The following is a 22,866-nucleotide window of genomic DNA, read 5'->3' as shown; positions in this document are numbered from 1 at the left end:
TTCTTCTTGGATTGATCCCTTGATCATTATGTAGTGTCCTTCCTTGTCTCTTGTAACATTCTTTATTTTAAAGTCTGTTTTATCTGATGTGAGTATTGCTACTCCAGCTTTCTTTTGTTTTCCATTTGCATGGAGTATCTTTTTCTATTCCCTCACTTTCAGTCTGTATGTGTCCCTAGGTCTGAAGTGGGTCTCTTGTAGGCAACATATATATGAGTCTTGTTTTTGTATCCATTCAGTGAGCCTGTGTCTTTCCGTTGGAGCATTTAATCCATTCCCATTTAAGGTAATTATCAATATGTATGTTCCTATTACCATTTTCTTAATTGTTTTGGGTTTGTTTTTGTAGGTCCTTTTCTTCTCTTGTGTTTCCCACTTAGAGAAGTTCCTTTAGCATTTGTTGTAAAGCTGGTTTGGTGGTGCTGAATTCTCTTAGCTTTTGCTTGTCTGTAAAGCAGTTGATTTCTCCCTTGAATCTGAATGAGATCCTTGCCAGGTAAAGTAATCTTGGTTGTAGGTTCTTCCCTTTCATCACTTTAAATATATCATGCCACTCCCTTCTGGCTTGTAGTTTCTGCTGAGAAATCAGCTGTTAACCTTATGGGAGTTCCCTTGCATGTTATTTGTCGTTTTTCCCTTGTTGCTTTTAATAATTTTTCTTTGTCTTTAATTTTTGTCAGTTTGATTACTATGTGTCTTGGCATGTTTCTCCTTAGGTTTATCCTGCCTGGGACTCTTTGTGCTTCCTGGACTTGGGCAGCTCTTTCCTTTCCCATGTTAGGGAAGTTTTCCACTATAATCTCTTCAAATATTTTTTTTGAGTCCTTTCTTTCTCTCTTCTCTTTCTGAGACCCCTATAATGCAAATGTTGGTGTATTTAATGTTGTCCCAGAGGTCTCTTAGGCTGTCTTCATTTCTTTTCATCCTTTTTTCTTTACTCTGTTCCATAGCATTGAATTCCACCATTCTGTCTTCCAGGTCACTTATCCGTTCTTCTGCCTATTATTCTGCTGTTGATTCCTTCTAGTGTATTTTTCATTTCAGTTATTGTATCGTTCATCTCTGTTTGTTGTTCTTTAATTCTTCTAGGTCTTTGTTAAACATTTCTTGCATCCTCTCCATCTTTGCCTCCATTCTTTTTCCGAGGTCCTGGATCATCTTCACTATCATTATTCTGAATTCTTTTTCTGGAAGGTTGCCTATCTCCACTTCATTTAGTTGTTTTTCTGCGGTTTTATCTTGTTCCTTCATCTGGTACATAGTCCTCTGCCTTTTCATTTTGTCTGTCTTTCTGTGAATGTGGTTTTCTTTCCACAGGCTGCAGGATTGTGGGTCTTCTTGCTTCTGCTCTCTCCCCTAAAAATATGGACTCTTAGAGCCTTCGCCTCTCTCTGACATAGGAGTCTACATCACATATGAAGGCAGCCACTCCACCATCCTGAGTTCCTTAGATGTGGCATGTTCGGATCCTATCTTTATTTTTTTTAATTAATTTTTATTAGAGTATAGTTGCTTTACAATGTTGTATTAGTTTCCGCTATACAGCAAAGTGATTCAGTTACACATATACATATATCCCCTCTTTTTTAGATTTCCTTCCCATTTAGGTCACCACAGAGCACTGAGTAAAGTTCCCTGTGCTATACAGTAGGTTCTCATTAGTTATGTATTTTATACATAGTAGTGTATATGTGTCAATCCCAATCTCCCAATTCATCCACCCCCCGCCACTCCTGCACTTCATGCTTGATGGAAATGCTTTCGTTTAAATCTCTGAAGTAGGCATGATGGTCCATTTTACAATTAAGAAAACTGACGCCTGAGAAAAGGCAGTGTCTTCTGCAAGTGGTGTTGAGAAAACTGGAAAGCTGCATGTAAATCAGTGAAGTTAGAAGACTTCCTCACGTCATACACAAAAATAAATTCAAAATAGCTTAAAGACTTAAATATAAGACATGACACCATAAAATTCCTAGAAGAGAACATAGGCAAAACATTCTCTGGCATAAATCGTAGCAATGTTTTCTTAGGTCAGTCTCCCAAGGCAGTAGAAATAAAAAGAAAAATAAACAAATGGGATCTAATCAAACTTACAGGCTTTTGTACAGCAAAGGAAACTATAAAGAAAATGAAAAGACAACCTCCAGAATGGGAGAAAATATTTGCAAATGATGCGTCCAACAAGGGCTTAATTTCCCAAATATACAAACAGCTCATGCAACTCAACAACAACAACAAAAAAACAATACAATCAACAAATGGGCAGAAGTCCTAAGTAGACGTTTCTCCAAAGAAGACATGCAGATGGCCAACAGGCACATGAAAAGATGCTCAATATCACTAATTATTAGAGAAATGCAAATCAAAACTACAATGAGGTATCACCTCACACTGGTCAGAATAGCCATCATTAAAAATCTACAAATAACAAATGCTGGAGAGGGTGTGGAGAAAAGGGAACCCTCCTATACTGTTGGTGAGAATGTAAATTGGTACAGCCACTATGTAAAACCATATGGAGGTTCCTTAAAAAACTAAAAATAGAGTTGCCATATGATCCAGCAATCCCTCTCCTGGGCATATATCTGGAGAAAACTCTAATTCGAAAAGATATGTGCACCCCAGTGTTCATAGCAGCACTGTTTACAGTAGCCAAGACATGGAAGTACCCTAAATGTCCATCAACAGATGAATGGAAAGATGTGGTACATGTATACAATGGAATACTACTAAGTCATAAAAAAAGAACGAAATAATGCCATTTGCAGCAACATGGATGGACCTAGAGATTATCATACTAAGTGAAGTAAGTCAGAAAGAGAAAGACAAATACCATGTGATATCACTTACATGTGGAATCTAAAATATGATACAAATGAACTTATCTGCAAAACAGAAACAGACTCACAGACATAGAAAAAAAATTTATGGTTACCAAAGGGGAAAGGGTGTGGAGGAGGGATAAATTAGGAGTTTGGGATTATCAAATCCAAACTACTATATGTAAAATAGGTAAACAAGGTCATATTGTGTATCACAGGGAACTATATTCAATATCCTGTAATAAACCATAGTGGAAGAGAATATGAAAAAGAATATATATATAAATGAATCACGTTGCTGCACACCAGAAATTAACACAACATTGTAAATCAACTATACTTCGATTAAAAAAAATTAATGAAAGAAAGAAAAGAAAAGGAGTGAGGAAACAGCGGAGGCCTGAAGGTTATGTGACTTGCCCAAGATCACAGAGCCCTTAAGTCAGGCCTGCAATAAAGTGAGTACCTTTAAGCACAGTTACGTGATGAGGGGGATGCCTGCAAGCCAAAATTACTCCTCTCCTTTATCTTGCTTCCTGACAGTCACCCCTGTTAGTGGAACCAACAGTCAAATCAAAGGATGGGAGTGGAAGCCTGGAACTTGATTCACACTCAAGCCAAGAATCCATTGTGTTTCAGTTAATTCCTGTTTTTACATGTGGCTCGATCTGCCTGCAGGGCGTTTTCTGAATCTCATTGATATGAATGAAATCAAAGAAGCAGCAAAAATGTCACAGATGCCTTTTATACATTATGCTAAAGCTTAACTTTAACTGAAAACTTAAACTCTTGTTTGAAGTCTGGGTCGTGTATTTTAACTGTCTCTTGAATCTGTGAGTCTCCCTTTCCCTCATTTAAGTATTAGAGAAGTTTTTAATCTGTAACATACTTAGTCTTCATCTTTGATAACTTGTTACCACTGCCGCATTGTACCTGCTTCACAAATCTTAAATATTAAATGTTAGCATGACTTTCAGAGCTCACCCCAAGCATGTTGCGGGGCGGGGCACTTTTCCCCTCTTGTATAGCTTTCCTTCACATCATTCTCTTTAATTTTTTCACTTATCTGTTACTTCTCAGGGACAGGATTTTAGGTTTTTTCCCTTCTATCTCAGCACAGTCTCAAAGGTATTAAAATACCTAATAATAGATTGCATCAGTAGATTAGCTCCTTTTATAACTTTCATCGTTTTAAGTGAAAACTTTCTATGAGTTATTTGGGGTTTTGAATTTATAATACCATCATTAAAATAGTTTTTTTTTCCTCCCATTGACAGTAAAGCTGTCACTGCCACAAGATTTGAGCTAAAAAAAAAAAAAATAGATTTTTGTACTTCTTTGTCAATCCAGCTAAAAAAAGAGAAGCATCTTGACAACTTTTAATTGAATCAGAGAACTTGAGATCATTGAGTTTTCTTCTGGAGCACCATTCACTAAGACCTTCTGACGCAAGACTGGAAGTTTCCTGGATCCTCTTTAGCTGGTTTATTTTAAGCATGTAGTCCTAATAGTATCAGCTGGATGTAGGTCAAGATATCGGGTGCTGGACTTGGTAAGTCATATGATTTTGATCGCTCATTTACTTTAAGGAGGTCCTAAAATGAGCGACAGTACAAAGTTCGGACTCTAAAGGGTCTGTATGAATCTCCCAAAGGTTCAGAGAATCCCAGGAGCAAAGAGGGCCTGGATTGATGTCGGCCAGAACTGGATTAGAGTGTCTGGTACAGTGTGGCTCCGTCTGTCCTGCACAGATGGGTTCTAAGGCATCTAGCCTGAGCGTTCCTACTGGGGACGTTATCTTGACAGGTGCTCAGATGATTCCCTAGGGTGCGTTGGTTGCCCAGTACACTGCTAGTGAAGGCATGAGAAACATAAAAGACAGCATTCCACCTGTAGGAAATGTTCTGTTTTCCGAGGGGAAAGTAGCAAAAAGTACGGCCATAGAATATCATGTACCGTAGCAATCCCGGGACACTGATGCTCGATAAATCCCACACAAAACAGTGTCATTTTTCTTAGTTACACAATTTAGTATCAAAGATACACTAAGAGTTAAGTACTGGACACCTTCCAAGATAACAAAATGACTTAAGTTATAGAAGAAATAACCATTTATTGAGTTGATATTATATACTGGACATTGTGCTAGGAACGTCCTTTATGGTCTAGTCGTTATAAAAACCAAGTAAGGTGTAGATATCATTATATCTAATTTATAGAGAGGAAACCAAGGCTCACAGAATCACAAATATGCAAAGTCAAATACAGCTGTTATTGGGGGTGGCGGGGAGGGCTGTCTGATCCAGAGCAAAGGCCTTGTACCACTCTGGAAAATGTGAAGTTTATCCAAACTTTAGAGGAAACAAAGGATTCTTTGCAAAGGTGAATATTTCTGGCATCTGTTCTAGATCAGAAACAACTACCAACCTGGATTTTCTTGTGATGAAGTCATGCAGTAAAAGTCCGAGACATTATTCTCTTTTGGAGCTTTTTATGTACATGTTATGTACTTAGTAAATATTTCTCGTAACTGTAGTTGTTTCTATCCTATTTTCAGGAAGCAAATGTATAATATAAATCCCCTCCCTTTATATTTATTGCAGTTAATGTAGATTGGTAATGCTGTCTGCTTTCCACTGGGGCATTCAAGGTATATTCTTCATTGGTATATAAAGGAAACAGCTCTGTGTGCCATTTATGCTGGAGTAAACTGTCCAAGAAATGTTCCCCAGACAGTAATGGATGGGTGTCCACAGCGCACTTGCTCTTGCTGAGTAAGTGAATTGTGTTCCAGTGGCCTGATGCTGACGAGACTGGCCAGTCTCAAAATAAAGATGGACTGTCCACTAGCCAAAGGCTCCGGCAGTGCCTGTTAGACAGTGTTCACGGAACAGGGCCGAGCTGTGGACTGTTCCTGGTGACTTTTTGTCACATGATAGAGTTGTTCCAAGTTTCCTTTCCACTTTACATTTAAAATCCAACACAGGGCTTCCCTGGTGGCACAGTGGTTAAGAATCCACCTACCAGTGCAGGGGACACGGGTTCGAGCCCTGGTCTGGGAAGATCCCACATGCGGTGGAGTAACTAAGCCCATGTGCCACACAACTGCTGAGCCCACGCTCTAGAGCCTGCAAGCCACAACTACTGAGCCCGCGTACCACAACCACTGAAGCCCACGCGCCTGGAGCCCGTGCTCAACAAGAGAAGCCACCGCAATGAGAAGCCCGTGCACCGCAATGAAGAGTAGCCCCCGCTCGCCGCAACGAGAGGAAAGCCTGCAACGAAGACCCAACGCAGCCAAAAATAAAATAAATTTATTAAAAAAAGAAAAACCCAACACATTAGAGCTTTACATGGTTTCCAAGAGCCGCAGGTTTTATTGTAGTCTTGACTAATCTGCTGAACCTTTCCAGCTTAAACCCCTAGGGTTACAGTATAAAAGTAGGGAGTCTACCTAGAACAGCGGTCTCCTTGTGCTGTTGGAGGTCTCCTGAAGTGAGGAACACAATCTGCAGTTGGTGCTATCGGTCACCTGAGCGGCCAGGCTAGGGATGTCCAGCGACCTCCCAAAGAACTTTTTAATTCCTCAATTAAAATGCAGATTTCAGCCTAACTGAGGAGTGTGCTGCCCTGTGGGGCGGCACACTCCCTGCACCTCCCTCTTCCTCCAGGCATACCTCGGGGGCTCCCCACACACCATCCAGGGGAGCCCTGCTTTCTTGGTGTGGATACCACCCCATGACCAGGCCCTTTGGAGCACTTCCTACTTAAAAACTCCTGTATGGCACCCCAGAGGATCTTGCCCTATACAGAATTCCACTCTGTAGGAAATGGTAGGACGGCAGATTTCCAGTGTGCTGTGTGGTTTTTCAGATTCACGTGAGGGGAGAGCTGTCTTAGCTCAGAGTTTCTCCCTTTCAACTCTAGTTAGATGAAAGGTAAATCAGCAGAAACAATCACCCTTTGTGTTTACCACTTTTTAGTTTCTTTTGTTGTTTCTGTTAACAAAAATAATGTGCTCACTATGAAAATCAGTAAAATGAAGGAAGCTAGAAAGAACATTAAACCCTAGTTACTTGATACTCTGTTAACAAGTATTTTACTCTGCCTATCTTTTTTTTTTTTTTTTTTTTTTATTTGCGTTACGTGGGCCTCTCACTGTTGTGGCCTCTCCCGTTGCGGAGCACAGGCTCCAGACGCGCAGGCTTAGCAGCCATGGCTCACGGGCCTAGCCGCTCCGCGGCATGTGGGATCCTCCTGGACCAGGGCACGAACCCGTGTCCCCTGCATCGGCAGGCAGACTCTCAACCACTGCGCCACCAGGGAAGCCCCTGCCTATCGTTTTTATACATAGTTGGCATCATACTCTATATGTCGTTTAGTATCTTGTTTTCCCCCCATTTAAAAAAAAACTCTTGGTCAAATAATTTTAATTAGCAGCATAATATTTCATATTAAAATCTGTTGGATTTTTTTTAAAACAACATTCCTCATACCTTTTGCAGGGTCAGCTTTATTAAGATACAATTTACATACAATATGTCATTACTTTTAGGTGTACAAGTTGATGAATTTTGACAAATATGTACAGTCAAATAACCATCACTGTGCTCAAGAAATAGAACAGTTATTCCAGAAGATTCCCTCTTGCCCCTTTGCAATCAGCCCCTTCCCATCCATAGATCCCAGCAGCTGCTGATCTGCTTTCTATTCCTGTAATTTTGCCTTTTTCAGAAGGTCATTTAAATGGAATCATTCAATAAGTAACCCCTAGAGTCTTGCACTTAGCTTAACACATTTGACGTTTGTCTGTGTTCTTGCCCATGTCACTGGCTCATTCCTTCTTTCTGCGGAGTAGCAGTCCATTTTATGGACATATCACTGTTTATTTATCCATTTTGCCTGTTGACATTTAGGTTGTTAGCAACTAAGAATCTAGCAGATATAAACATTTATGTATAAGTTTTTGTGCGAACTAAGTGTTCATTTCTTTGGGAAAATACCTAAGGCTGGAATTACTGGGTCGTGTGGTAAGTGTATATTTAATTTTATAAGAACCTGGCACACTGGTTTCCAAAGTGGCTGCAGCATTTTGCATTCCCACCAGCCGGGCATGAGGGCTTAGTGGCTCTGTACCTTCACCAGTGTTGGTATTGTCCTTTTTGCCATTCTAGTGGTGTGTACTGGTATCTCATTATGGCTTTGGTTTGAATTTCCCTAATGACTAATGATGTTAAGTATCTTTTTATTTGATTATTTGTCCATTTAAATCTCTTTAATGAAATGTTTGTTCAGATCTTTTGCTCATTTTTTCATTGGGCTGTTTGTTTTCTCCTTATTCAGTTTCAAGAGTTCTTATGTATTCTTACGTATTCAGGATACAAGTCCTTATGGGTGTTCTACAAATTCTTCCAGACTGTGCTTTTCTTTTCATTCTCTTAACAGTATCTTTCAATAGTAGAAGTTTTAAATTTTAACGAAATCCAATTTATCAATCTTTTTCCCTTGGATTATGCCTTTGTTGTCATATCTAAGAAATCTTTGCCTTACTCGATTGCAGAGATCTTCTCTCGTGTTTTCTTCTAGAAGTTTTCCAGTTTTAGGTTTTACATGCAGACATACTATCCATTTAGAGTTAATCTTTGTATGTGATGCAAGGTATGGCCCATCGTAGCAGGAGGCAGATGTCCTGAAGTATCTATTTAAAAAGAAGAATTGTTCCTGAATAATTCTTTGCACTCTAGTAACTAAACAGGGCTGTGAAAGTGAGTTCGCCGGAAAACCGACCGTAGCTCTTTGTCCGTTAGCTTTGAGACAGATCCTTCAACGGTCTACAGCTCTCCCTTTCTGGAAGGTGCTAGAACAAACACCAGCAGTGGCGTCCAGCTCCCCTCTGGTCTGGGTCTCCTTTACATGGTTTGTAAAGTTCTGTTTCCTCCGTACACATCATTCTTGCTCAGCAGCTGCGCATTTTAGGCAGCTCTCTGACTGCAGGCTGTTGGCTTCCTGGGCAGCCACCACGTTCAGTGTTGGGCCACCTTATCCCTAAGGGAAGGGGCCTAACGTGCATTAAAAACTTGCTCTGGGGCTTCCCTGGTGGCGCAGTGGTTGAGAGTCCGCCTGCCGATGCAGGGGACACGGATTTGTGCCCCTGTCCGGGAAGATCCCACATGCCGCGGAGCGGCTGGGCCCGTGAGCCATGGCCGCTGAGCCTGCGCGTCTGGAGCCTGTGCTCCGCAACTGGAGAGGTCACAACAGTGAGAGGCCCACGTACTGCAAAGAAAAAAAAAAAGAAAAAAAAAACTTGCTCTGTGCCAGGAACCTGGCTGAATCTCAGAAGTCCTGGGTGGCGTAAAGTAGCATCGAGTCCATCTTATAGATGAGGCACTGAGAGTTGCTTGGAGTCTTACAGCTAGTGAGATGGTCAGGCCAGACTTGCCTCATTTCACAGCTTTTGCTTATTCTGTTATTTCTCACTAGCTCTTCACAGAGTCGCTCCTGTGCGTTTGATGGCGTACCACCAGACTCACATATACTCCCATCCAGCTAACCATGGGTGCGATTATAAATATGACAACGCTGTTGCTTTTAGCCATTTATCTTTTTTCTTCTCAGCTAGTTTTAATTTATTTCAGCTCCCCACATTTGGCGTTGTGGCTTTTACCTTTAGAATGGCAGATTGGCTGCTGTAATATTTCTTTGATATGTGAATTGTAAAAATGCCCTTATTGATGTTTATTTTCCTCCCTACAATTAGGTGTTGTGTGAATGTGTGGTGGAGGAGGAGTCAGGCTGGTTTCAGTCTTATCATGGGCCATCTGTAGTATTTAGTTGCTCTGGGGAGGGGAGTGTTTGTGTTTTGTTTCATTTTTCAATAACCTTTATTCCTTTTCTAACTGGATCATGGCAGTCTTTGTCACGTGGACCATCTCCTGCCCATCTTCACTTCTCAGGAGCAGTCCCAAGAGATGCACGTGCAACACAGCCACGAGACTTGGGGCAGAACACTTCAAATGACCCCTCGCCTGCTCTTCTTATCCTGTCTGTCTGGACTTTATCTCAATAAATGAGCAGAAGTGGGAATTCTCACTCTAGTGGAATTCCCTGTGTTATTTCATGTGTTTGGACCTAGTTACCTTTAGGCATTCCTGTCACTGGCAGTAGCCACTGCCAGCCGAGCGAGTTCCTCTCTGTTTTTAGAAGTTACTCTCCACTTCAGGCATCATCACAGACCTCCCCCCTTTTGAACTCTTGGCATGTTAGCGGCTGGGGCTGGCTTTGCCCTTTTCCCTGCCAGCCCTGCTCTAAGGCTTAAATAATGCATGATACCACGGGTACGGGAATGCCCGGTCGTGCATTTTCCATCGTGAACACGCTGTTTCCTGACTTAATTCCCATTCACTCGGATCTGGACATTTGTGGTCCGGCCCTGATCCAGTGCTGCTGCTGCTGTTGCAGAAAGTAGCTGAATGCAGAAGGGCTTCTAACTTCGGGGTGAAACTGTTTGTAACGGAAGAGACCCTTCAGTCCGAGAAGACTGTAGCCAGTGTTGCTGAAATTGGAAAAAGCTACAAGCTGCTTTTGCCCCTTTTGGGATCTCTGAACTCCCACTGGTCGGCTTCCCGCCACTGTCTAGCCGCCAGCCCCTGAGATTTCTCATCTGGGTGCCGGTCACCACGGCACAGAGGAACCCAGCCACCTTGGTGCTGCGGAAGGATCCAGACCCCATCCCAGCCACTCGCTAGATGTCTTGTATCTGTAAAATGGGGATATTGGTACCCCTGAACTGGGCTTTTATGAAGATTAAATGAACTAAGTGCCCAGCATGCTGGCTAGCAAAGAATACAGAGTGTGTTCTCACCGAGAGGTACTGTCACTCCTGTAAAATCAAGAGAGGCACCCAAGCAGGGAGGCACTTCCTCGGCCCTGCCGTGATGTTTCTGCAGTGTGGCCTCTTTGCCGGGCACTGCTCTCCATAGGCAAGGCCCACCCGTGGACTCTCTCCACTTGTGGCCGTGCCAACCACCCGGCCCTGGCCCTGGTCAAAGCTGTCTTTGCAGCTGGTCTTTTTGTTCTCCCCCCCGGGGTGGTCCTCTCCTTGTTCACCTTGTTTTGTCCTCTCCCACCAGGAAGCATCTCGGACAGCTCAGCCAAGCTCTTTGAGGTCCCTGACACGTGGTAACCAAGACCTGAGTGGAACAAACCGCTGGTGCTGTTGCTGAGAAGGAAAGAAGCAGCCGGCATTTTTGGAAGCCATACTGTGTTTAACTGAATCCAATGTGGTACAGGAGGGGTTTGAAACCAAGTGTGTGTCTCCTGAAAAATCCCAGTTTTTATCATCAAGGCTGTGTTCCTTCCTCTTTAGCATCACCTGTCTGCTGGCGCTCAGCATGTCGTTGGCTGTCATGTGTACGTGATTAACCAGGTCATTACTTGTTGCTCATGTGAAACCCTTCCTGTCATGAATCTGTGTTTAAGAATCCACCTGATGGGGAAGGTTGGCCGTGAGATTTCACAGAAAGAGCCGACACTCTTAGGTGCTGTGATCCTGATTTGGGGTTGAACTCTTTCCTGCTTTGAGAGGTTCTCATCCACCATCTCATGCTCAGTCCTGGGGGCAGCCCCAGCGCGTGGGTATGTCTCCCAGTAGAGAATTCGGTTGTGTCTGCCTGCTTTCCACCATCACTGCCTGAAAATATGAGGCTCTCAAGCTTGTTTTCCCAGTAGGAAAATCTCTACCGCTGTCAACACCTCCCTTCACCTTTGGGGCATATTTATTTAGAGTTTTCCCCCTAAGATATGAGTTTCTCATGGTGGAGTGTACGAGTGAAAAGTTAATTTCTGTTTTCCCATGTAGTGCTGCTTTCAGTTTTCATTATCTTAGCCTGGTGTCTTCTCTGTTTGGTGGCATCTGGGGGTGAGGTGGCGTGTGTGCATGTGTGTGAAATCATGACAAATCGACACCCTGTACCAGCCCTTTCTCTGTTGAAACAGGTCACAACAGGGACAGAATCTCGTGGATCTGCTTCAGTAGATCTGCATCATATAGATCATTGTTAGATATTTAACATTTTTGTATCGTGGAAATAAAAATGAAAAATGTATTTCCAAAAGATGAAAATTAAAGAAATTTTCATAGGATTTTGGTTTTTTCCTTTCTCTTCTTTTATAAATGAATGACATACTTAATCTCTACATAGACTTATTTCTCTCTAAAGATCACCCTTGAAAAAGCCCTGTAAGTCACTAAGCCTGTTGCTTATGGTTTTCTCTTTTTTTTTTTTTTAACCTCTAACCCTTTCACCTGCCTTGATGAGTCAGATGCCTGGTGCTGGAGTGGAGCCCGTGGTAAATGGTGTAGGAGGGGCTGTATCTTTTTCTGGTGGGAAGGATCTGAGTTGTTACAGCTCTGATGAGAATCCCAGGTGTCGTGGGAATTCAGATTTGTAAAACATTTTCCCCAATTAAGGGCCTCTTAACATCTTCCCTTCCCCCTCCCCCTTGTCCCCAAAGTTACAAACCCAGACTTGGCACGAGGAACTCCCACCCCTGCTCAACGCGGTCGCCAGGCACAGCCCAGTGGGAAAGTGTGACAGGAGGGTAAAGACAAAGGAGGGGGTTAGAGGGCGCTGCTGGACTCTCCTGAGTCATTAAAGCCTACGGGTAGAAACAGGTAGTACCTGACACTTTTTAAAAAAAATTTTTTTAACATCTTTATTGGAGTATAATTGCTTTACAATGGTGTGTTAGTTTCTGCTTTATAACAAAGTGAATCAGTTATACATATGTTCCTGTATCTCTTCCCGCTTGCGTCTCCCTCCCTCCCACCCCTCTAGGTGATCACAAAGCACCGAGCTGATCTCCCTGTGCTATGCGGTTGCTTCCCACTAGCTATCTATTTTATGTTTGGTAGTGTATATATGTCCATGCCACTCTCTCACTTTGTCACAGCTTACCCTTCCCACTCCCCATATCCTCAAGTCCATTCTCTAGTAGGTCTGTGTCTTTATTCCTGTCTTACCCCTAGGTTCTTCATGACCTTTTTTTTTCCTTAGATTCTATGTATATATATATATAAAATATGTTAGCATATGGTATTTGTTTTTCTCTTTCTGACTTACTTCACTCTGCATGACAGACTCTAGGTCCATCCACCTCACTACAAATAACTCAATTTCGTTTCTTTTTATGGTTGAGTAATATTCCATTGTATATATGTGCCACATCTTCTTTATCCATTCATCTGTTGATGGACACGTTGGTTGCTTCCATGTCCTGGCTATTGTAAATAGAGCTACAGTGAATATTGTGGTACATGACTCTTTTTTAATTATGGTTTTCTCAGGGTATATGCCCAGTAGTGGGATTGCTGGGTCGTATGGTAGTTCTATTTGTAGTTTTTTAAGGATCCTCCATACTGTTCTCCATAGTGGCTATATCAATTTACATTCCCACCAACAGTGCAAGAGTGTTCCCTTTTCTTCACACCCTCTCCAGCATTTATTGTTTCTAGATTTTTTGATGTTGGCCATTCCGACCGGTGTGAGATGATATCTCATTGTAGTTTTGATTTGCATTTCTCTAATGATTAATGATGTTGAGCATTCTTTCATGTGTTTGTTGGCAATCTGTATATCTTCTTTGGAGAAATGTCTATTTAGGTCTTCTGCCCATTGTTGGATTGGGTTGTTTGTTTTATTGTTATTGAGCTGCATGAGCTGCTTGTAAATTTTGGAGATTAATCCTTTGTCAGTTGCTTCATTTGCAAATATTTTCTCTCATTCTGAGGGTTGTCTTTTGGTCTTGTTTATGGTTTCCTTTGCTATGCAAAAGCTTTTAAGTTTCATTAGGTCCCATTTGTTTATTTTTGTTTTTATTTACATTTCTCTAGGAGGTGGGTCAAAAAGGATCTTGCTGTGATTTATGTCATAGAGTGTTCTGCCTATGGAGCTGGAAGAATCAGGCTCCCTGACTTCAGACTATACTACAAAGCTACAGTAATCAAGACAGTATGGTACTGGCACAAAAACAGAAATACAGATCAATGGAACACTATAGAAAGCCCAGAGATAAACCCACGCACATATGGTCACCTTATCTTTGATAAAGGAAGCAAGAATATACAGTGGGGAAAAGACAGCCTCTTCAATAAGTGGTGCTGGTGAAACCGGACAGGTACATGTAAAAGTATGAAATTAGAACACTCCCTAACACCATACACAAAAATAAACTCAAAATGGATTAAAGACCTAAATGTAAGGCCAGAAACTATCAAACTCTTAGAGGAAAACATAGGCCTGGCACTTCTTTTAACGGAATGAACAAGAGGGAAAACCAGGGCGAGGCTGTGATTGGTGTACATAGGAAACATACATCTAGCCTAATGAGCACGCCTGGCATAGAAACGCAGAGTGTGGGGTCGTCTAAAGATCTCCACGTGTGCAGGGCCTTGGAGGGAGAGAGATTGGACCCGTCGCTCTGAGGTGTTGAGAGTTTTTCATTGTCCCCTGAAGCCCAGTTCTCCCTGCTCAAAAAGCTGTACAGACACACAGGTTGCACCCCTGTCAGTACTGGTTCAGAGGGGCTTGCGGGGCTGGGGGGAGTGCTTTCTAGAAAGGGCCTCTGCCCTAGAGCCTCACTGAATGTACCTGCATTCCAGCTCCGGCTGTGTGTTCCTGGGCATTATTTACCCTCTCTGAGGCTGTTTCCTCAACCATAAAAGCAAGATAATAAAACTACCTCATAGGGTGGTTGTGAGGATTAAATGAAGTCATGTCAAACGCCCAGCACACACAAGTGCACAATGAGTCACACTGATATTGGAAGATGATGCTTTTGATCTGAAACCCTGGTTGGAGCTGACATAGGCATGGTTGGGGAGGTGGGTGTCTGGCTTAGCATTAAATACCCAGCTGAGCCCTGGTATGTGCCCAGACCCCTATTTTCCCAACTGTATCAAATGACTTAAAGCAGGTGAACTGGGTTGACCATCTTCTTGGTACACACACACACACACACACACACGCACACATGCAGGCTGATGTCTCTTCTGGGCCTGAAACCGTAGGATGCTGCTTTGGATTTTTGATACGGAGGCTCAGGAGCATATTATGATGATGGGGCTGTGGTTCTGGGGTTACGTAAGTACTGTAACCAAACCTGGAGGTGGGGGTGGAAGTGGGGACCTCGGTGTTTCAAGTCATTTTATAGTTCTTTGATTTTAGAGCTGGGATGGAGATTGAATGCTGCGGCTCTGTCCTCTTTTTTTTTTAACTTTGTATTCGTCCTGTTCCCCCCCTCCAACATTTTATTATGAAAAGTTTCAAACATCCAAAGAAGTTGAAAGAATTGTTCAGCAAACACCCGTTTCCTCCCCACCTAGATTGTACAGCTACCATTTTGCTGTATTTGCTTTATTACATAACCATTCAGCCATCCCTCCGTCCACCCATCAATTCATCTTAGTTTTGGATGCATTTCTAAGTAATTTACAAACATCAGAGCACTCCCCCTCCCAAATCCTTGAGCATGCGTGTCATGAGCCAGAGTTTAATATGTGTTTATATTTGGGGATCACTGGGGATAAAATTTATAGTGAAATGCTCAGATCGTAAGTGTACCATCCAATAGGTTCTAACTAATGCAACACGATCTATCAAGATACAGAACATCGGGCTTCCCTGGTGGCGCAGTGGTTGAGAGTCCGCCTGCCGATGCAGGGGACACGGGTTCGTGCCCCGGTCCGGGAAGATCCCACATGCCGCGGAGCGGCTAGGCCCGTGAGCCATGCCGCTGAGCCTGCGTGTCCGGAGCCTGTGCTCCGCAACGGGAGAGGCCACAACAGTGAGAGGCCCGCGTACCGCAAAAAAAAAAAAAAAAAAAAAGATACAAAACATCACATCACCATCACCAGAGAATATTCCCTTCTGCTTCTTTCCAGTCCACTCCTACCCACTCCCACCCCCAGAGGTTACCACTGCGCTGAATTTTTTCATCACAGGTCAGTCTAACCTTTTCTAGAACTTCATGAAAGTAGAATCACGAAGTCATGCTCTTTGGTGTGAGGCCTGTTTCACTCAGCATGATGTTTTTGAGATTCATCCATGTAGCCGTGTGTATCCTTTTTTACCACTGAGTATGCACATACTACAGTCTGTGTGTCCATTCATGATGGACAGATGCTTGGGCTGTTTCCAGTTGGGGGCTATGATGAATAAAGCTTCTGTGAACATTCTAGTACAATCTTCTATTTTATTTACTTGTTTATTTATTTTTAATATTTATTTATTTATTATTTTGCCTGTGCCAGATCCTCGTTGTGGCATGCGGGATCTTTTTTTTTTTAGTTGTGGCATGCGGACTCTTAGTTGCAGCACGTGGGCTTCTTAGTTGCAGCACAGGAACTCTCAGTTGCAGCATGCATGTGGGATCCAGTTTCCCAGCCAGGGATCAAACCCGGGCCCCCTGCATTGGGATCAGGGAGTCTTACGCCCTGGACCACCAGGGAAGTCCCCATTCTAGTACAAGTCTTCTTGAGAACAAAAGCTTTCACTGTGGAGGATAAATACCAAGGAGTGGAATTGCTAGATAGGTATATGTTTAGTTTTATAAGAAACTTGCAGATCTTTTGCCAAAGTGGACGTATCATTTAAACTCTCACCAGTAGCTCTCACCCTTGGCAACATTTGGCGTTGTTGGTCTTTAGCCCTATAGTATATCTCCCTGCAGTTTTCATTTGCATCTCCCTGATGACTAACGATGAGGTACTTACTGGCCATTTGTGTATACTCCTCTGTGAAGTATCTGTTCAATTCTCTTGCCTGTATTTTGTCAAGTTGTTAAGTCTCTCTGCTATTAAGTTGTAGATGTTTATTATGTATTCTGGACATTATTCCTTTGTCAGATAGTTGTTTTGTAGATGTTTAGTCCCAGTCTGTGGCTTGCTTGTTTCTTTTCTTTCTCTTTTCTTTTTTTTCCAGTTTTACTGAGTTACAGTTGATGAATAACATGTGTAAACTTATGGTCTCCAATGTGTTGACTTCATACACTCACACATTGCAAAATTATCACCACCACTGCCATCACATCACATGATCACCACGTCTTTTTTTTTTTTTGTGGTGAGAACATTCAGGATCCACTGTACCAGAAACTTCTTTTTTTAATTGAATAAATTGAATGATCATTGACTTACAGTATTAAATTAGTTTCAGGTGTATAACATAGTGGTTCAATATTTTTATACACTACAGAATGATCACCATGCTAAGTCTAGTTACCATCTGTCACCACACAAATTGATTACAATAGTATTAACTATATTCCCCAGGCTATACATTACATCTCTGTGACTTTATTTTATAACTGGAAGTTTCTCCTTGTTAATCTCCCTCACCTATTTCACTCATCTTCCCAAACAACTTGTTTGCTTAACAGTATCTTTACTGGGCAGAAGTTTTTAATTTTTTTTTTTTTTTTTTTTTGTGGTACGTGGGCCTCTCACTGTTGTGGCCTCTCCTGTTGCGGAGCACAGGCTCCGGACGCACAGGCTCAGCGGTCATGGCTCACGGGCCCAGCTGCTCCGCGGCATGTGGGATCTTCCCAGACCGGGGCACGAACCCGCGTCCCCTGCATCGGCAGGCGGACTCTCAACCACTGCGCCACCAGGGAAGCCCAGAAGTTTTAAATTTTGATGAAATCTATTTTATCAGTTTTTAAAGAAATCTCTAAGTTGTGAAGATATTCTTTTGCTTTTCTTCTAGAAATTTTGTAGTTCTAATGTTTATGTTTAATTCTACTTTCCGTCTTGAATGAATTTTTTGGTATATGGTGTGAGATGGGAGTTGAGGTTCCCTAATTCCATGTGAACATCCAGTTATTCCAGCACCATTTGTGGAGAAGACCTTTCCAGTTGAATTGCTTTGGTGCCTTGCTCAAAAATCTGTCGGTCTGATAACAAGTGTGGGTCTTGAGTGTGTGTTTTAAAAGTATCCTGTTATTATTGCCGATAAGAACAGCAGCACAGAGAGGATCTCACCATTCCTGCGTGTGCAGTTCCCACTTAGACAATTTTGCAGCCCTTCTCTTGATGAGGAGAGGAAAATGCTATGACCCTGGGTTACTGCTGAGGCCAGGCCACTCTCTCCTGACCTGGGAAGCTAGTGCTCATTAAAAATAGTGCCATCTTTTTTAATGCTTTTTTTTTTTTAATCTCATGACTTAAGTTTCATAACTTCAATTGAAATCTTTTTTTTCCCCAAATGATTCATGGAGTAAATCTCTGCATCTGATTTTGTCGAGGAGGGGAAATAGAATACCTGAAGGCCAGTTCGTGTTTCTCCTGCTGAGCCATGCTCTCTTCCAAGTTGTCTGGTCCCTGCGGAAAGCAGTTCAGTTTGTCCTCAGCCACTTGCCCATTTCTGCCTCGGCCTCCTGCTTTTTCCGGTCATGTCGTGAACCTGAACTTGATAAAGCTCTTGGTGTGGCTGGGCCTGGTGACAACATCCAGCGGCTGGGAGGTGCTTTTAAAATTGAAATGTTTTAGATAAGATAATCCCATTGAAAAAGAAAGGACCCCAAAAAGGAGCCCCCTTTTTTTCTTTCTTTTTTTGGGAGTGGGGGCATGGACCTTAATCTGTGTTTCATAAGAAAAGAGATTGAATCCCCATGTCTGTTTTTCTTAAGTGAGAACAAAGGGAGATATTGGACCAGATAGCTTGAAGGCAGAGTACCTTGCCTGGTATGCAGATTGTGGATTTGTGCAGAACCCTGGGTGGTGGGAAGCCTCATGCACCCACGCCTGACTTGTGAGACTTGGGTGGAAAGTCTTACGTATTTCTGAGACCAGCTGGAGAACTAGCTACCTGCCTTCTGACGCTTACCTCCTCCCCCAGGAGGATGGGTGGGGGCCAGTAGTCCTCCGCCCGGTTGCCTTGCAGGTGCCTCAAGCCCAGACGGTGGAATCTTCCTTACTGGCAATGGCCAGACCACTGGAAACACTTGGCTGAAAATGGTTCCCTCCCACGTTCCAGCTGGTGATGAGAGTAAAATCTCTTTGCACATCTCCCCTCTGTGCACTGCAGTCCAGTTGCCCCGATGTCATTACCAATACCCAGAATCTGGGAATTCAGAGTCGTTCATTTTACTCAGGAAGGACTAATCCTACCCAAGAGGCGGCCCTCCATTTGTTGAATGGGGTAAAAATTAAATAGCATCTTGGAGCGCTGTGCCTACAAGTTACCTTGACAAATGATCGTGACTCGGAAGGTTAGTCTTCTGCCCACTTTTGAAGGCTGGGTCTAAGTGGGGAAAAAATGGAGTGTCCTTTGGGTGTTTGGGTTGTTTTCACAGCCCCGGAATTCTCCATCGTCCAGGTGACTTCATTTTCCTCCGGGTGTGTGTGAATCACCAGGCACTTGGCGTCCTGATGGATGCCTGATAGGAGCACCCCACCTTACGGAGCCTCAGAGCCCTCATTGTCTCCCTTTTCCATCCTCTCATGCCCAGTCAGGCTCTAGAAGAGTTTCCATTAATAACAGGCGTTGAGGTAACCACACATTAGAGACAGCCTGCTCGGGCGCATGGTGTCTGCTCTCTGTGATCGCACTGCCGCTCACCAGCTATGTGAGCCCGAGGATGCTGGCTGAGTTCCTGGTGAGTCAGACCAGACCCCCGCCTGCTCCTCACTGGGTCACTGCGAGCTGCTGAGAGATGACAGGGAGTGACCGCTCACCATGGTCTCCCCCCACCCCACCCCATTCACTGCCATTGTTCAATTTCACTAGGAAAAACCAAGAGTCTCTGGAAGACACCCACTCTCTGCTCTCTAGAACTTTCCACTTTAAACTACCCCTGCAGTATTCAACCCTTGCTTTTTGAAAGTAAACCTTCTTCTCTACTGCACTGTGTGTTTTTCTGTAATTGATCATGGGAAATGTATATTGGGTGTACTCTTATTCTACACACTTCACAATTTTTCAATGGGTAGGTACTCTCATCCCCACTTGAAGATAAAACTGAGACTCAGGTGGGTTCAGTCACTTGCCCTGGAGGTCACAGTCAGTGGCAGAGCTGGAATTCAAACCCCAGAATGTCTGACTACAATGCCGACATGCCTAACCACGACCTGATACCACCATATGTCCACATGAAGGCCGTGGCCTGGAGGGGAGACACAGAGATGGCAGCGGTGGGGTCAGAATGGCCATCATTAGAAAGCCTACAAATATCAAATGCTGGAGAGGGTGTGGAGAAAAGGGAACCCTCCTACACTGTTGGTGGGAATGTAAGTTGGTGCAGCCACTATGGAAAACAGTATGGAGGTTCCTCAGGAAACTAAAAATAGAATTACCATATGATCAAGCAATCCCACTCCTGGGCATATACCCAGACAAAACTATAATTCAAAAAGATACATGCACGCTTATGTTCACGGCAGCACTATTTACAACAGCCAAGACATGGAAGCAACCAAAATGTCCATCGACAGATGAATGGATAAAGAAGATGTGGTACATGTATACAATGGAACACCACTCAGCCATAAAAAAAAAAAGTGAAATAATGCCATTTGCAGCAACATGGATGGACCTAGAGATTATCATACTAAGTGAAGTAAGCCAGAAAGAGACAGACATATACCATATGATATCACTTATATGTGGAATCTAAAATACAACTCAAGTGAACCTATCTACAAAGCAGAAACAGAATCACAGACATAGAGAACAGAGTGGTGGTTACCAAGGGGGAGGAGAGTTGGGGAGGGAAGGACTGGCAGTGTGGGATTAGCAGATGTAAACTATTATATATAGGATGGGTAAACAAGAAGATCCTACTGTATAGCACAGGGAACTATATTCAATATCCTGTGATAAACCATAATGGAAAAGAATATTTAAAAACAAAAAAAAAGGGCTTCCCTGGTGGCGCAGTGGTTAAGAGTCCGCCTGCCGATGCAGGGGACGCGGGTTCGGGCCCTGGTCCGGGAAGATCCCACATGCCGCAGAGCGTCTGGGCCCGTGAGCCATGGCCGCTGAGCCTGCGCGTCTGGAGCCTGTGCTCCGCAACGGGAGAGGCCACAACAGTGAGAGGCCCTCGTACCGCAAAAAAAAAAAAAAAAAAAAGAGGGAGACGGCAGTTGTGGAAGTGCTGAGGGATCCGGGTGGCCAGAATCCCTTTGCACACCCGAGTCTCACCTGGGCACAAAGGCTCTTGATATGTATGGCCGAATTGCTTTCCAATTTACACTCCTGCCAAAGGACTACAACAGCAGCGTCCAGAAAGCCCTCGCCCTTCTCGTGAGCCAGCGAATCATTTCACTCACAGAGGAGTCCACAGAGCCGTGAAGAGACACGCCCGGGTCTTTGAAGCTCCCTGTTCCCAGCAGCATCAGCATCCCCTGGGAACTTGCTCGAAATGCAAATGTTGAGGCCTCGCCCCAGTCCTACTGAGTCAGAAACTCCAGGGGTGGGGACCAGCAGTCTGGAAACAAGCCCTTCAGGTGTTTCTGGTGCCTGCCCAGGTCTGGGAGCCACTGATCTTGAGGAAGCTGCCTCAGCTGAAGGGGAAAGGAACATAATTGTTGATAAAGCAAACCTGTGCCGGCTGGGGCACAGCCCAGGGCGAGGTCACGCCCATCTCTAGTTCACCTGCAGTGTCGATACCTCTTAGCTCCTTTGTATCTTTACTTTGGATAATTGGGACCATGTGGAAAATGTCACTCTTTCATGTGAAGGGTGTAGCTCTGGTAGACACTTCTTATTCAGACTTAGAGGTTTATTATGTGCCAGGCACGGTATTATTATCCCCTTTGTTCCCTCGGGAGGGGATAGGGAAGCTTAGAGCAGTTTAGAAACTTCCTAAGGTCACACAGCTAATAAGTGACAGCCCTGAAATTGGAACCCCGTCCGTCTGCCAGAGCCTGGGCTCTGAGCGGCCAGTGGGGATACTTACATAACGTGGGAGCCTTTCAAATGATTGGGTTTGTTGCTGTTGTTCTGGAATGTTCTGAAGCTTGGTCTCCAGTACCTCGAGAAGTGGCTTTCCCCTGCATCTTCTAACCTCAGACCCTGACAAACCAAAGCAGGTCTTGGGCACACATAGCTCCTGCCTGGTTGACAGTCCCTAGCACGTTAATGAGGTGACCTCTTAACTTTGTGTGTGTGTGTGTGTGTGTGTGTGTGGAGGAAGATCTAGCATTCCAATTTCGTTTAAATATTTATATAATAATTCTCAGAATTTATTACATTATATACATAAAACAATAAATTGACATGGACATTTTTTGTGCATAAGGTATTGTTTTCTTTATGTTTCCCACCACCACTGTATAATGTTGCTTTAATTGTCTTTCATCTACTTATACTTATTTCCTTCCCACATATCAGTAAGATACACCTCCACTTGTTATAATTCGACTCGTAGGAATTGCTTCTGGAGGGTTCAGACTCCAGGCATCCCCTGCCAGGTAAGTGTGTCAGTGTGTGTCACTTGCCCGTGACACTTATTGTGGTGAGTTCTCAAATCCTGTCTCAAAGGACATGTGGGGGCCGGAGGCACTTGGCAGGGCGGGGGCTTTGAGGGGACGGGGACACCGAAGCTGGGCCTGGGTGGCTCCTCTGCTCCCACTGTCTCTCTCAGGGGTGAGCCTACGGTTTGGGATTCACGCTGGCGCCTGGCTACCCCTGGGGCTCCTTGGCTCAGCGTGTGGGCCATGGCGGCGGGTGCGCCAGCAGCCAGATTGGACGAGGTGGGCCTGGCTCTTGCCACCCCAGAGGGTTCCCTGCAGAGCCTCGGGGGGGGCCTGCGATCACGAGAGGCTCCAGATATTCCCTTTTGGGGCTGCGGAAGGGAGGCCAAGCGAAATGTGAAGAGGTGTCTGAAAGCCCCGAGGAAACCGGTAGGCCTTTCCAGAAGTTCTATTTGTGGTAAGAAACCTTGGCATGGGGCAGCCGGCTCGACTGTAAAAATAGACCGAGGTGCTGAGAAACGGCTCAATTCTGGAAGCCAATGCCCCTCTGCAGAGGAAGAGAGCTTGAGCAAG

The 22,866-nt window shown here is 43.8% G+C and overlaps 1 protein-coding gene across 4 annotated transcripts in view; it reads left to right on the top strand.

Annotated features, from left to right (window-relative positions):
• Nucleotides 1-11,963, top strand: part of PARN (poly(A)-specific ribonuclease) — a 168,412-nt gene extending 156,449 nt beyond the window's left edge. For 2 of the 4 annotated variants that reach the window (XM_060123781.1, XM_060123780.1), the window contains one exon: nt 10,952-11,963. In XM_060123781.1, the coding sequence (XP_059979764.1) occupies nt 10,952-10,985 (34 nt within the window). In that variant the 3' untranslated portion in view covers nt 10,986-11,963. The other 2 variants (XM_060123779.1, XM_060123778.1) reach the window with 1 other exon arrangement.
• The last annotated feature ends 10,903 nt before the right edge of the window (nt 11,964-22,866 follow it).

The sequence above is a fragment of the Lagenorhynchus albirostris genome, chromosome 15, assembly GCF_949774975.1.
Source record: "Lagenorhynchus albirostris chromosome 15, mLagAlb1.1, whole genome shotgun sequence".
Classification (NCBI taxonomy): domain Eukaryota; kingdom Metazoa; phylum Chordata; class Mammalia; order Artiodactyla; family Delphinidae; genus Lagenorhynchus; species Lagenorhynchus albirostris.
Note: the sequence above shows the minus strand (reverse complement) of the source record. Positions and strands in the feature narration are given on the sequence as shown.